Genomic DNA, 16,671 nt, shown 5'->3' on the forward strand with positions numbered 1-16,671 from the left:
TTAAATTTTAGAGACAAAAACAGGAGAAAATGCATTTGGGCCCTTTAGCATAAGCTTATGTTGTGACATTTCTCTTGCAGGTGATCTCTCTATATGAATTCTAGCATACTCAGTATCGCTTTTGCCATTCATTTGATTATTTATTTATTTATTTTTATTATTATGTTATGTTAATCACCATGCATTACATCATTAGTTTTTGATGTAGTGTTCCATGATTCATTGTTTGTGTGTAACACCCAGTGCTCCATGCAGAACATGCCCTCTTTAATACCCATCACCAGGCCAACCCATCCCCCCACCCCCCTCCCCCCTAGAACCCTCAGTTTGTTTTTCAGAGTCCATCGTCTCTCATGGTTCATCTCCCCCTCCGATTTCCCCCCCTTCATTTTTCCCTTCCTGCTATGTTCTTCTTTTTTTTTAAACATATAATGTATTATTTGTTTCAGAGGTACAGACTGTGATTCATCAGTCTTGCACAATTCACAGCGCTCACCATAGCACATACCCTCCCCAATGTCCATCACCCAGCCACCCCATCCCTCCCACCCCCCACCACTCCAGCAACCCTCAGTTTGTTTCCTAAGATTAAGAATTCCTCATATCAGTGAGGTCATATGTTATATGCCATTCACTTGATTTTTTAAATAAAAAGTACATGAATGCTTTAGGTAATATTAGAAGAATACCTAGAAATGGAAGGTAATGGAGCTTGATATAAAACACTTCCACCATCTAAAGCAATCTAGTGACTTCAGAGCTGTATGATGATGTGGATTTGAAAGCCCAAGTTAAATATGTATAGTGCTTTCAAGTTAGAGATCCCATTAATTTAGAATAAGAGACTTTTTCTTCAGCCACTTCCCCCAGTCTCTCCTGAAACTTAAAATAGTCCCATTTGGTTGGCTCTAACACACACTGGCTACTTTCTGATAGCATTCTTACACCCCACAAATGAAAGTCTCACAGGTACCTAATGAGTTAAATCTGGTGTATTTAATATTAGGTCTCAACTGTCCTCAGGGAAATGCTTTCTGGTGTATAGAACTGTAATGCCACATACATGGTAATACTGGAAAATACTGTATGTGAGTAATGCTCTTGCTAACTCACCATTGGTTTTAGCACTTCTAAATCTGCCCCCAAAGAGCCCGGGTGAAGTCAACATTTATGGAGACTGCATTCAGCAACATATCCCTGTGATCTCTCTTAACACACTAATAGGGATGGATAAATTTCTCCCCACTCTTACAACAAAATAAAATTACACTTACAAAAATGATACATTGTATCCAAAAGCAAGCTTTGCTAACAATTTAAAGACACAGGTGCTATCTTTTAAAGAGGTGCTTGACACTATTAAAGGAATCTCCTCAAAACTTTTTTTTTCTTTCTTTTTCATCAGGACACATTAAGTTTTGAATATAACAGATTTTTGTTTGCTTTCTTCAGCACTGTATTCTGAAATGTACTCACGTACTCACGCAGAGTGAGCCATTTTAGTCTTAGAACATCCCCTGTCCTGCTGTGTTAATTATGCAATTTAAATGACTACCCTCCAGTCTCCAGCCCTCCACGTCCCATCAATTCATAAACACCAGGTGAATTTACAGTGATCAGTCTGGAGTGGCCAGGGACCTTCTGCTAAAAGATATTTTACTGAGAAGAACACTGTTATTTTCTTCCTATCACTCCATGAGAGAGGCTCTCCATTATCTTCCTGCTAGTGAATAATGTAGCCCATTTGCCAGGACATGCTAATAAATACCAACTGGAATAGCAGGGGAAAAAAAGTGGAAAAGGGAAAAAAACCAAACAAACAAACAAAAAAAACACCTTACAAACCAAAGAGAGGAAGGGCTAAAAGGAAAGAGAAAAATGCATATTTTTGTTAGCCAAATAAACTCCCTCTTCACTGACCACAATTCACTGTATCTAGCGGTATCTTTCCTCACGCATGGAGCTACCTAGCCTTATCACACAGTGTGAACAACAATGGCCTGACGTTGATGAGAAATATCACTGGTACATCTTACCCTGGATTGTGCTTTCCAGCATGACGACTTTATATTGCTCACGTTGTCCACTCTGCCCCGGAAGCTAATGTTGGATTTCCTCCATAGGTTGGAAGCACGGTGTTTTTCAGGTGCAGAAAAGGTTACCACATTCAAGGTTCTACGACTCGCACTTGCCTGGCAAATTTAACCTGGAGTGGAATTCAGACTGAGTGTATACGTAAGTGTGATTTCTTCCATCACAGCCAGCAATGGCCTGTTTATTCTCGAACGTCTGGGAAGTGTTTACCCTCAAGGGATATAATGAGAAACTGCCTTATTTTTGTTCATTTGATCATCTTTGATTCTCTAAACCAGAATTTCTCAGTTTGATTCCCTAGAACTAGCAGCATCAGCATCACATGCGAGCGTGGGTAGTAATTTGAATTCTCAAGCCGCACCCCCAGACCTTCAGAATCAGAAACTCGGGGGCTGGGGTATGGGTGGGAGCAAAGAGGAGGGACAGCAGTCTATAATTCACCGGGCATGCCAGGTGGTAACGGGGCACACCCAAATCTGAGAACCTGCCCAAACCAAAGACAAGTGAATGACATCAGTTACACTCGCAGAAAGAAAGCTTTTGTATGCATGCTATTATTCTTCTAGAATGTTTACATCAAATCATTAAAGAAGGGTAAAATAGATCATGGAATATGTCACAATATTAATAGAAATATCTTAAATGTGACCAAATTTTATTTTTTGACTTAATCATGAGAAATAGAAGAAATGTTATAGGAATCATCTGTAAGCCAATATTTCATCCTCTGTCAAATTAGTGAGATGCAGAATCTTACTCTTACTGTGTTAAAGCTAAAAAAATAGAATGTTATGAAAAATTATTTTAATCATATGTAAGATGTAAGATTTTTGTGTATTTATTTATCAGTATCAGATGTCTATTTATTTCAAAGTTATCATTGCTAATACTCTAGTCAAATTATATATGTGAATATTATATGCACACACAGGTATGCATATATGTGTATATACACATGTGTGTGTCTCTACAGCTTGGAGCTTGCTAATATCAGGTATTCATATGTTGAAAATTTACTGAAGTTCAAAATATTATGATACTCAAAACGATTGCATTTGTAATTTTAATATCATCCACTTGTTTTATATGCATCTGCCAAGTCTTTTATTTGAGACATATATGTGAACTTTATAAAGAATGAGAAGTTACTTGAGATTTAAACATTGCAATCTTATTCACTCCTAAATTAGATTTTAAGGGAAATAAGAATCTATAATATTTCAATTAGGTTTCTAAACACACATCAAGTTTTTACCAAAATTAACTACTCATTTAACTGAATAACAGATTTCTTAGCTGCCATCAGACAAAAATCAAGACGTATTTCTAAATATGTGCCAATTGTGTTTAGCTTATAGGACTGGTCTTTTAAGGCAAATTAACATATTATTTATCTAAATAATATATCAGAAGTGATCTATTTATTTCAACGCTATGATTTGTATTCTAAATTGGTACACATAATTAATTGTACACACTTAAATATAGAGAGGGATACTAGATGGATGGATGGATGGATAGACAGATATTTAGAGGGAGGGAAGGAGGGAGGGAGGGACAGTAGAGAGGGCTGGCAAATCCCAAGTGTTCGTTATCTTAAAAGTTGCAGAGAATATTGGGGATATTTATAGCTACCGTATTTGGAATTTTGAGTTGTAATTTTGAGTTTACAGACAGTTCCAAATTTTGCCATATTTCCTTATTTCTTTAGATGCATATGCTAACTCTAAGATAAACAAAGCATCAGTGTTTTCTAATGGAATATATGCCATTTCAGCCCACGCCTGCAGACAACCAGAAACGCCAGCCCATGCGGACGTGAGAGCGATAGATCTCCCCACCTTCGGTTACACCTTAGTGTACACCTGCCATCCGGGATTTTTCCTCGCAGCCGGGTCTGAGCACAGGACGTGTAAAGCAGATATGAAATGGACAGGAAAATCACCTGTCTGTAAAAGTAAGTCACTGATGAGGGAGTGAACGCACATCCCTGCAGAGCAAGGAGGAGCGCCGGCAGCCCATCAGGCTAGCTTCCAGGTGTAAGATCCATCAGGAAACAGCATCCTGGAAGTGATGTCAGTCACCCCAGCTGAATCTGTGTTCATGTGGTGAGCTGTGTGTGTGAACGTGTGCGTAGTAAGTGTTCGGTACAATGGAGGCATAGTCGAAGCAGACACGTAGATAGTGTTATTTGCTATTCACACTTCAAGCCATGGAGAGAAGCTGTTTGCTTCTAGAAAAGCATTATGAGTTAAAAGGACAGTAATAGACACCATAGTTTTGGAAAATGTACATTTTTTAAATGAAAATGGCAAACATCACCAAGCACTGGTGGATGTATAAATTAACTATCTGTTATTCTTAAGACCACAAGCTGTTTGGTGGTGGAATATACATTTATGTATTCTTTACACTGGTTCAATTTTTTTTTTAATTACAAAGGCAATTAGCATGAAAATGCATTAATAACAAGTTTGTGTATTTACAAATAAGAGTAATATATCAGGGTTGGATTTGATAATAGCTGACTTCTCAGATTCTCCACCAAACATAGATCATAGAGGCATCAAATACTAAACAGCAAAAGCAAAAATTATGGAGTGTGATAAAATCTTTGACTTTAGTTTTACTTTCTTGGAGCCTATTCATATTTCTCAAATTAGGAATTCATAAGATATTTGTGTTTCCCTTGCCCTTCTCTGTCAGAAATGGAAGAATACAAACTTCAAAAAGGTAATTTGTAGTTTGACACAGAACTGTAAGCGCTAAGAGATTTTGAGTTACACCCAACTTGATAGACCAAATTAAACACTCTGCAAGGGAAACAATTTGGTGTTATTCCATATCGACTCGTACTTTCATTGATTTGAGTGAGGACTTGGAAAATTAAGAGGTTATGAAATCTTAGTTATTTTGTAGACTACCTTTCTGTTGCGGCCAGCATATCCCAAATAGGAGTGAGCAAAGGGCCATAAACCACCCTCATTTGCAAGGCTCTCTGTTGTAACACACCACACCTCTTAGAGCTGCATTGGTTTGCACCAGTAATCTCCATTTTTCTACAAACACAAAGGATATTCTGCTGTGAATACAGGGGTTTAAAGTGGATATGTATATGACATTCATATTTTGTAGAACTTCAAGAAATCTGGAGAAAGGAAAATTGCTTCAATTTGACATTTTTTCAGACTTATTCAAAAATACATGTTTTTGAAAATGATAATTTGTCTTTTTACTTGTAGGTAAAGGAGTGAGAGAAGTTAATGAAACAGTTACTAAAACTCCAGGTTTGTATACCAGAACAGTTCTAGATTTAAATCCAATAAGTGACTTGTTCTCTACTCTGCACAGTGAAACAAATTTTAACACACAAATTTCCGATTCCATTAGTCCATGATCGAGTTAACGTTTCAATTATGGAAAACACTGAGTCTACACAGATTCCTCTTTCTTCCATAATGGTGGATGGTCAATGAGAATAACAAGACTTGACTTAGGAGGAATACCTTTGGCATTATCGCACACTGTCTCATGAAAAGGGGCCTCAGGCATTTTGTGGGCAGAACTGGACATAAAATATTGATAATAGAATGTGATATAATGGAGAGCCTTATAAAGAGGGTTGCAATTCTTTCCTCTAAACAGGAAGCTAATGTAAATGAAGCATTGTGACAGCATCACCTGTCCCCTTGAGCAGTACGAATGTGGAGTTCCATTTTTTTTTTTCCAAGTATCCCCATAATTGGGGCATCCTCTGCCTCCTAAAATGTTCATTATTGCTCTTTGTTCTATGTGGTGCGTTGCTCAATGCATGACACGGAAAATCTGAAAGATGCAGTCCTGTTTCCTAAGGAAGATGCTCACTACTCCAAATCACCTGGCATGTTCTATCTGTGTTATAAATATAGAGACTGTTTTAATAATTCAGTGTGTCCCCAAATTATAACTTAAGTCAACCTTTTTTTAACAGAAATAGAAAACTTTTAAATATATAAGTTCATTTCCCTAGTGCTTTCCTTATTCAAGTTTTAACACCGATTTCTCAGACAGGGAGGTCTATTCTGACATCGACTGTGGAGACTATTTATGTGATGCTCTTTTAAGTCACAAGGCTGTGTTGCACACTTCAGTCTCAGACAAGGGCAAATGTCCCAACATGATGAAAGGACTTTTTCCAATGTACACCATGAAGTATACAGACTACTTCCGAAAATCGTTGTGAATGATTCTGTTTCAATGTTAAGTTCAAATCAAATACAGAAATCAGTACTCTTTATCCAGGAACATTTTCTTCAGGGGAAGGAAACAATCTGTTGTGGTGGTGGTGTGTTTGTTCTGTTTTTGTTTGCTTATTTTTTGTTTAAGATACCAAAATACTTGCATACCTTATTTTGAAAGTGCATCCATTCTCATCAGTACACCTCTTTTCATTCCCTCGGAAGGGTCTTGCTAATTGAACGTGGTTCTTTGTCCAGGTAGTGAATCGTAACACACCTCAATGTCTGGTTGTGGTGTTACACTGTAAATGAGAAGGGCCCTGAAGGACCACCTTTGCCACGTTGCCCATGGCCATATTTGGATACAAACAAGCTGCCTCTCAGACACTGGTTGCACCTTACCGTACAAAGTCAGGCACGACCCATCCGTCGGACACACCAGCCAACCAGCCAAGAGTCTCACTCCACTAACGGACTTGAACAAGTACATTAATAGCTTCCCTTGAGTGGGAACATTCTAATTAAGGGAAACAATCTTGGGCGCCTGGGTGGCTCAGTTGGTTAAGCGACTGCCTTCGGCTCAGGTCATGATCCTGGAGTCCCGGGATCGAGTCCCACATCGGGCTTCCTGCTCAGCAGGGAGTCTGCTTCTCCCTCTGACCCTCTTCCCTCTCGTGCTTTCTATCTCTCATTGTCTCTCTCTGAAATAAATAAATAAAATCTTTTAAAAAAATTTTAAAAAAAAGGGAAACAATCTTGACACTATTCTAAAGGCTGTTAATGTTGGTAAAGGAAAAGAAAGTCTTCGGGTTTGACATTTGAACCTAGGCTCCTGTACAGCCACCAATGGACAGGCAGACATGTCCATTGTCCCTTATCAGTAAGCAAATGTGTTAGATGTCTGTGTTTTTATCATAGTTTCTAACCTATTTAACTTTTTAAAGTTATTATTATTACAACTTGAGTCTACCGAGAGCCACAGGAAGTGATGACATTTTTTCTTCTTAAACTCCTCTGTGGCTAGGGTAGGTTTTATGAGTGGAGCTGGTCTGGGAAGACGGGGAAATGGCCCTGAAAAGGGACCCATGAACACAGGCCCAGTCTATGTGTGGGCTCATCACTGGTTGCTGCAAGTGGATTTGCTAAAAAACATATTTAGGGAGAAATGCATCTTTCTCTACGTACATGACATTTGACACCATTGGCTCTGACTTTGTTAGCAATCTGGGAGTGTTTTTCACAAGCATGGAGGAGTGTGGGTGAGTGGGTTGGGCCCTCCTCAAGAGGTGAAGACCTCCGGACTCAGAGCAGCTCTGTCTTCATGACCTGAGTGGATGTCCTCCACTGGTGATTTCGAGTGCAAGCTTTCTGAGGGTAGGGAACTCCTGGCAGATGACACAGGTCAACTCTCTGAGCCTTCTAAGTCTTTCAGAGAGTTCACCTAGATGTTAATGAAATATCAATAGTAGGTCAGCCAACATCTTCTCATTATGGCACAAGAACCTGCCGTCCTAGAGGTAGCACTGACTCACCACACCCTCTGGCCTTGGCAGATCCCTTCAGACAGGAATGCTTTGGCACCTAAAGTAGTTCTCCAACAAATTAATGAATGAACCTGTATGTGCATCTCACAAAATCTCCCTCCTCATTTCACTTCCATCACACCTATGCTGTGAAGGGCCTGGGATAGGCCACGTCTGTCCTCATCACCATCCCGATCGTGGTCTCTCACTTGACACTTAGTATGCCTCTGTGTTGCAAAAAGATCTCAAACTAACTTTTTTGTGTGTGCTAACACTCTTCTGTTTTTTTCCCCCCAACAGTTCCTTCTGATGTATTTTTTATCAATTCCGTGTGGAAGGGATATTATGAATATTTAGGGAAAAGACAACCTGCAACTCTAACAGTTGATTGGTTCAATGCGACGAGCAGTAAGGTGAACGCCACCTTCCTTGAAGCCTCTCAGGTGGAGCTGAAATTGACAGGTAGGCCCTGAGGCATTTCCTTTTATGAAATGCAGAATGTGATCAGAAGCATACCCTTTATCCTCTCACAAGGAGAGAGCTAACATTGATTAAATGCTTATTAACATTACATGGCTTTGCGTAAGCTACATCTCATGGGATCCTCTCGGTAACTGTGGTAGGTTGGTATTACCTCGTTAAAGATTACAAAACCAGTATAGAAAATCTAATTAATTTGTTCCAGATTAGGCACGTGACATAATGAGTCAAAGGTGTGAGATTTATATCCAGATATGCATGTCTACAAACTTCATTCTTACAGTATCCTTCTCTTCAATTCATGTGCTTCTTAGGAGATTTTTTTTTTTTTTTGGTCATTCCATTGTTAATAAGCTAACAACAACTTTGATTTAATGCCAGACCCCATTTTAAGTACTTACATATATTATCTTTCTCATTCTTACCTCAATCCTATGATGTGAGCATTCTTACCAGACACATTCTTTACTGATAACAGAGAGAAACAGAGATAGAGACAGACCCAGGAAACTGGTAGCCTTCCTAAGGTGACGTGGTAGAGGTAGCATTTGAACTCAGGAATCAGAATTTCAGAAATCTGAATCTTGAGCCAACATTCTTACCCATTAAGATACAGGACACCTTTATGACTATATCTAGTGTCTTTTAAAAAAATTTCATTTATGTCACTTCTTACAACCATGTATCCTTTTCTACAGACCCACCCCATGAGGGCTGGAATTTTCTGAGTTAACCACAAGGCAGCCCTGGGTCTGAACACTAAGAGGCTCCCAAATGGTTTCTACTTTTCCGCTCATCACCAGACAGATGCATGCTTGACCTTTAGAAAGTATGATGGCAGGTCAGCCTCCCGCCCATTCTTCCCATTCCACTCTCCTGCTTCCTGAAAGTAGGAAACATCTAAGCCCCTGGATTTAGGAAAAACAAAATCATTTATACTCAGCAAAGTTTGGCAGGCATCTGATTGTGAGTTTGTGGTCTCCTGGCCCATACACGGTTTTGCACCTCGAGCCTGTGAATGGATAAGTGATTTAGGCCATGGGCTCAAATATACATGCATGTCAGAATCCACTGAGAAACTTCTTAAATATCCAGATCCCTCCGTCTTAGCCAGCTGCATGGGCAAATCTTTTTCTTCGTGGAGTTTGGACTTATTCTTTCCCAAAGAAGATGCTGCCCTGTGACTGAGGCAGACAGCCTCTGTGGAGCAGAGCTGGGATGTCTGCAGTCCAGGCCTGGTAGGGTGTTTGCATCACGGGCTGTTCCTGCTGAGTCCCAGGGGACACAGAGGCTCCTGGGTGTGTGAACTATGATTAGGAAGACAGTAGGGGAGGAAGGGAGCCAACAGGTGTGGAGTGTCAGCCGACACACTGATACTCTGTTGGTGCTGCTGTTGGATCAGCACAGCAAAACTCATGAGCGTGTATCTCATTACGTCTACTGATGGCTTATCATCCTGGGGTTCAGAGTTTTACAGGTTAAATTGGATGCCAACAGCACAGAGCTGCCTGAGGTAGAAATGGACTCCCACCCAAAATAAAGCCTCAGGGAGCCGCTTCCTGTCCTCCGACCTGAACAAGCAGTTCTCTCCACCCTGTGCTCCCGGGCAGTGGGGACCATGCCTGGGACAGTAGAGATTTGCTTCTTTGTTTTGAGTTAGTCGGAATTCAGTGCTGCATTCCCTGAAACTAGCAGCATGATCCTCCCTTGAACCTGTCTTCCCGGCCCAGAGGACACTTGGGTGTGTTATTATCCATTTAATACTTGTTTGTTTGTTTGTTTACCCATTTCCTCCAGTGGGTCAGGAGCTAGCTCTGGCTGCAGACACACTCCCTGCCCGCCTGGGCCACACCATGACCTCTCATCTCTGGGCAAAATTAAGCTGTCACTCCAGCTGCCTGACAGGTAGCTGAGAGGTATGATCATTGAGTCCCTCCTGCCCAGAATTGCATTGGTGACACAAGCATGCCTGACACACTCTGTCCACTACGCTGTCCATTTTGTTTCAACAGGTGCAGTTCATCTGTAGAAGTAGAAATATCCGTGCTTATGGTCACAGTCTCTTTGTCCTCACAAATGAGTACAATATGGATTAAAAATGATAGATTAAAAAGAATACTATAATTGAATGTGTGTTACCTTTATTTTTGTGGGATAAATATGTTGAATTTAATGAAATGGGTTGTACCCATTCAAGATAAGAAAAGACTTAGGAAGTGCCTTTAAAGAAAACAGAACGACTAAAGCTATAAATTAAGAATAAAAATAATTTGTTATTTCTAATATTGTCATCTCTGTACCGTACCACAAATCAAACAGAATGAATGACTGAGTTATTAACCCTTGTGAATTCCTCCAGTGTAAGAATAACTGACTTTGATTTTTTTTTTGGTAGGAGTTTACAAGAAAGAAGAAGCTCACTTACTTCTGAAAGCATTTCAAATTAAAGGTCCCGCAGATATTTTTGTAAGCAAGTTTGAAAATGACAACTGGGGACTAGCTGGTTATGTAAGTACTTTATGTGGGGGGCTATCACTCAGCACGGGGGCTGATCTTTGCGGCCACCAACAGGGGATGGCTGACGGGAGCCGTGTGGCGTCTGCCCCTTGAAAAATCACTGTTCCCTCTGCTTCGCAAACAGCATGGTCCTTTCACCCCTTCATTTTAAGAAGGAAAAAACCTAGTTTCTGAAATGAAAAATAAATGAATAGTTACAGCTGGGGACAGAACCTGAGCGTAGATCCACATTCTGTGCTTAACACCACATTGCACCAGAAATCCGAACACAACCATTGGGTAACCACTCTAAAAGTTTGAAAAAAAAACATCATTTCCAGATACAGAGATTTCAGATGTCTCATTGAGATCCTTCTTTGCCAGGCAACCATCGTATGTGTTCTAATTCATTATCTGACATAAAAGTATACGGCCTCAGGTAATATTCACCAGCCAAGAGCTGCGTCACAAAGTGATTTTGACATAATGTAGGCGATATAGTAATTCATATAAACTGTCCCCTTTACAAAGGTGGGTTAGCCTATGGATATGTTGTAAATTTCACTATTTCAAGGTGAAAATGAGATATTGAGAATGTAGATGTGAGTTGAAATTCACGTGTGTCTTTTCCCACTTTTTAATTGCTAATGTGTCACTGGAAGGAAGGACAAAAAACAAAAAAAAAATATTTAACCTGTAATATCTAGCTGTGAGAAATACAGTTATAGTATGATCGAAGAGATTATTATTAATCCTCGCTATGCATTGTTTTCTTCCTTTTCATGTGTATCAGGTGTCATCAGGACTCGAAAGAGGAGGATTTACTTTTCAAGGTGATATTCATGGAAAAGACTTTGGAAAATTTAAGCTCGAGAGGCAAGGTAACTGCTCTTATGTTATGTGTTGAAATCAAATGTCAGGGGCGCCTGGGTGGCTCAGATGGTTAAGCGTCTGCCTTTGGCTCAGGTCATGATCCCAGGGTCCTGGGATCAAGTCCCACATTGGGTTCCCTGCTAGGCGGGGAGCCTGCTTCTCCCTCTGCCTCTGCCTCTCTCTCTCTCTCTCTCTCTCTCTCTCTCTCTCTGACTCTCATGAATAAATAAATAAAACATTAAAAAAAAGAAATCAAATGTAAATTTGGCCTTCAAATGATTGTGCTGAAAAGTAACGGGAAGGAACATAAACAAATAATGGGAGGGATGAACGGATTTTACAACAGAACAAAAAATAAATGCTATGAATAGCAGAACTGACAAATGCAAAGCTGGAAACATGCAATCTGTGTGCCAGATATGGAATTAATATCCTTAACCTAGAAAGAGATACTAAAAATATGGGAAAAACAAAACAAAGATGAAACTCAATTAAAGAATCAAGCCAAAGACATTGTCCTAAGAAATTTATCAGAGGAATTAGGAGTGGCCAAAAGCTACGAAAAAATCTTTAGTTTCAAAAAATGCATATTATGGTAACAAAGATTTTTCCATTTTCAATTACTAGAATGTCAAATTTTCCAAGCAGTTATTCTGGGGAACAGTATAAATGGCCACCGGGGTGCTCCATTTTGGGGGGTGTCTGAGTAGATAAGGGCGATTTGACAACACCTTTCACCCAGCGTGTCTGCCTTTGGAGATTTCAACTAGACGGATGTGAAAATTGTTCTTCTTGCATCTCCCACATCTATCATGAGAGAGTTGATTAAGTAAATAGTTTTATGCCACATGTCACATTAAATAGGAAGCTAAATTTAATTCAGCATATTTCATTAAAGAAGTGAAGACTGTGTATTGATGGGCAGAGATATCCATGACTTCTATGGGAGAAAAAAAGTTTACTGTAGGTAGCCAGACAGATAGATCCTCCCTCCTATCTTTCTCTACACCTTGATATTTACCTTAGTAATTGGAGAGAAAAAAATCACTGGGTTAGAATCTTATGTCATCTACCAGCTAGTTTTGTAATGCAAGATAAGTTGCAATCCTCTCAGGCCTCTTTCTTCATCTGACATTACAGTAGGGAAGTCAATTCCGGGTTGTTACCAAGATTAAGAGGCAATGTAAAGTGTTTGCTTTGTGCATGCCAAAGCTCTTCCCACATGAAAATTACTGCTATCGTTGGTGCCTAAATGAATGAGAAAATGCCTTTTTGTAAGATTAGCACCACATTTATTGTGAACAGTATAGACTTCTTTATACTTTGCTTGTAGAATAACATTAACATAATACTTTTCTAGAAAACACTAAGTCCATATAGGCTTTGAGACCAGAGCTGCTTTCAGAGGTACATGAGTATAATATTCTGTGATGGTTGTCATCGATTGCCCATTTCATAAGACATTTATCAAGATACTGAGGGATTCCAAAGGAAAGGTATCCCAACCTGTATATTATATTTAAAAAACTATGTGATGTGATGAGCACGGGGTGTTATATACAACTGATGAATCATTGAACACTGCCTCTAAGACTAATGATAATATGTTGGCTAATTAAATTAAAAAAATAAGAAAATACTTGATCAAAAAGAATAATCTTAAAATATTCAAATTCCAACTTCCAAATGCAGTGCTTCTAAATAAAGAGCATTAAATTATAATGTTATAAATTATAAATTAAGAACCATGGTGGACAAGGTCCTTTAAATTGGGTTATGTTATTCCGAGGTAATGAAATAGAATAAATGCATTGGACCAACACTAATGATGAGTAAAGTTTTCTCTTGCTCTAAGCCAAATCCCTGCAGTTATCTGTCCTCCTTTCTCCCTGGGCACACGCTCTAGTAATTCCACTGAAGGATGCCCCGGTGAGCTGTACAAGATACCCTGTGGCTGTCTGGGTTTACTCATCCGAGGAACCTGGCCTCCCTATCACTGCACTGTTGCAGATATCCTTATATGACACCGTTTCTTTCTAATCTAACAAAATAACAGCTTGCTTTAACAAGTAATCTTTATTCTCGTGTGATGATGAGTTTATTGTCAGGAAAACAGTTTGCCTCACAAATAATTTGAATCCCAAGCAAGCCTCCCGTTTGACTAATTAGAAAAGTTGACATTTCAATATGCTTCATCAGCGACCATTCATCTCAGATTTGGTTAAACCCTATTTTTATGGATAAAAGTAAACAACTTCTTCATTGTCTCCAGTCAGTAGATAAATGGGAAGAAAGTGATGATTATTAAGTGGATACTAACTCAAGTTGTGTTGAAAGTCCACTCTAATGCAAAATGCATGTAAGAACTTGACCATTCTCTAACACCAAACACAAAGATAAACTCAAAATGGATGAAAGACCTCAATGTGAGACAGGAATCCATCAAAATCCTAGAGGAGAACATAGGCAGTAACTTCTTTGACATGGCCACAGCAACTTCTTTCAAGATACATCTCCAAAGGCTAGTGAAACAAAAGCAAAAATGAACTTTTGGGACTTCATCAAGATAAAAAGCTTCTGCACAGCAAAGGAAATGAAGAGGCAACCCGCAGAATGGGAGAAGATATTTGCAAATGACACTACAGATAAAGGGCTGGTATCCAAGATCTATAAAGAACTTCTCAAACTCAACACCCAAAAAACAAATAATCAAGTCGAAAAATGGGCAAAAGACATGAACAGACACTTCTCCAAAGAAGACATACAAATGGCTAATAGACACATGAAAAAATGTTCATCATCATTAGGGAAATTCAAATCAAAACAACATTGAGATATCACCTTACACCAGTTAGAATGGCAACAATTGATAAGGCAAGATACAACAAATGTTGGAGAGGTTGTGGAGAAAGGGGAACCCTTTTACACTGTTGGTGAGAATGCAAGTTGGTACAGCCATTTTGGAAAACAGTATGGAGGTGCCTCAGAAAATTAAAAATAGAGCTACCCTATGACCCAGCAATTGCACTACTGGGTATTTACCCCAAAGACACAGATGTAGTGAAAAGAAGGGCCAGATGCACCCCAATGTTCATAGCAACAATGTCCGCGATGGCCAAACTGTGGAAAGAGCCGAGATGCCCCTCAGCAGATGAATGGATTAAGAAGATGTGGTCCACATATACAATGGAATATTACTCAGCCATCAGAAAGGATGAATACCCAACTTTTACATCAACATGGATAGGACTGGAAGAGATTATGCTAAGTGAAATAAGTCAAGCAGAGAGTCAATTATCATATGGTTTCACTTATTTGTGGAACATAAGGAATAGTGTGGAGGACATTAGGAGAAGGAAGGGGAAAATGAAAGGGGGGAAATCGGAGGATGAGACGAACCATGAGAGACTATAGAATTCGAGAAACAAACTGAGGGTTTTAGAGGGGAAGGGGTAGGGGGATGGGTTAGCCCGATGATGGATATTAAGGAGGTACTGCATGGAGCACTGGGTGTTATACGAAAACAATGAATCATATCACTACATCAAAAACTAATGATGTATTGTATGGTGACTAACATAACATAATAAAACTTAAATTAAATTAAAAAAAGGAAAAGAAACCAAATGATATTCTGGTTTCCCCATGTAAACTGAATTGCCCCACTCCCAACCCCAGGTACACACATGCATGTGCGCGTGCGCACACACACACACACACACACACACACACACACACACACACACAGAATGGAAGAAAGCATTGTAAAGTATGCATCTGATAAGGGACTTGTATCCAGAATATATAAAAGGCTCATATGGTTCAATAACACAGAGGCAAATAACCTAATAAAAAGTTGACAAAGGATTTTAGTTGACATGTCTCCAAATACCTGCAAATGATCAATAAGCACCTGAAAAGATGCTCAACATCATGAGTCATTTGGGGAACATAAATCAAACCACAGTGAGACACCACCTCACAAGCACCAGGATGCCAATGATCATACAGATGAGCATGGCGGAAGCGTGGAGAGATTATAGCTCTTGTACCTCGTGGATGTCTTGTACAAGTGGTCCAGCTGCTGTGGGAAACAGTCTGGCCATTCATCAAACAGTTAAACATAAAGTTACCCTGAGATGCAGCCACTCCACTCCTACATGTATGGCCGACAGATCATGTATGAGGACATATGTTCACACGAAAATGTGTACACGATGCTTATAGCAGCATTATTCCTAGAGCCCAAACCTGGAAGCCACCCAGATGCCCAGCAGCTAATGAATAGATGAACAAAATGTGGTATATCAATACAGTGGAATATTATCTTGAAGACCTTATGCTAAACAGGAGGAACCATTCACAAAGAAAACCCCACATATTGTATGATTCCATTTATATGAAGAGACAGGCAGATCTAGAGACAGACAGAAGCTCAGTGGTTGCCCAGAGCTGGAGGTTGGAGGGTGAGGAATGACCTCTGAAGGACACTTTTTCCTTGGGGGGAGACAACAGTGTTCTCAAATTAAATATAGTGATGATTGTAACACCGTGTAAATATACTAAAAAAAACTTTGGACTGTATTTATGCTTTATTATTATTTTTATGTATATTTTATTTATTATTGAAGTAGAATTGACAATCAGTGTTATATTAGTTTCAGGTGCACAACATAGTGTTTCCACAAGCCTATTCATTACTCAGTGCTCACCATGAAAAATGTAGTCACCATATGACATTATTACAACATTATTCACAGTATTCTCCATGCTGTGCCTTTCATCTCTGTGACTAATTTATTTTATAACTGGAAGTCTGTATCCTCTTAATGTATTTCAGCCATCCCCCTACCCACCTAGCTCTGGCAACAAATGGTTCTCAATTTAAGGGTCTATTTGCTTTTCGTTTGTTTTTAGATTGCACACAGAAGTGAAATGATCTTGTATTCGTCTTTCTCTGACTTATTTCACTTAGCATAATACTCTCT

The 16,671-nt window shown here is 39.3% G+C and overlaps 1 protein-coding gene across 2 annotated transcripts in view; it reads left to right on the top strand.

Annotated features, from left to right (window-relative positions):
* The window catches only part of CSMD1 (CUB and Sushi multiple domains 1), a 2,028,797-nt gene that overhangs the window by 2,001,389 nt on the left and 10,737 nt on the right, over window positions 1-16,671 (top strand). Inside the window, exons 63-68 of one of the 2 annotated variants that reach the window (XM_027598604.2) lie at window positions 2,124-2,235; window positions 3,872-4,051; window positions 5,337-5,381; window positions 8,135-8,296; window positions 10,710-10,822; window positions 11,604-11,691. In XM_027598604.2, the coding sequence (XP_027454405.2) occupies window positions 2,124-2,235; window positions 3,872-4,051; window positions 5,337-5,381; window positions 8,135-8,296; window positions 10,710-10,822; window positions 11,604-11,691 (700 nt within the window). The remainder of the gene's footprint in view (window positions 1-2,123; window positions 2,236-3,871; window positions 4,052-5,336; window positions 5,382-8,134; window positions 8,297-10,709; window positions 10,823-11,603; window positions 11,692-16,671) is intronic. The other variant, XM_027598603.2, reaches the window with a different exon arrangement.

The sequence above is a fragment of the Zalophus californianus genome, chromosome 2 (assembly GCF_009762305.2).
Source record: "Zalophus californianus isolate mZalCal1 chromosome 2, mZalCal1.pri.v2, whole genome shotgun sequence".
Lineage (NCBI taxonomy): Eukaryota > Metazoa > Chordata > Mammalia > Carnivora > Otariidae > Zalophus > Zalophus californianus.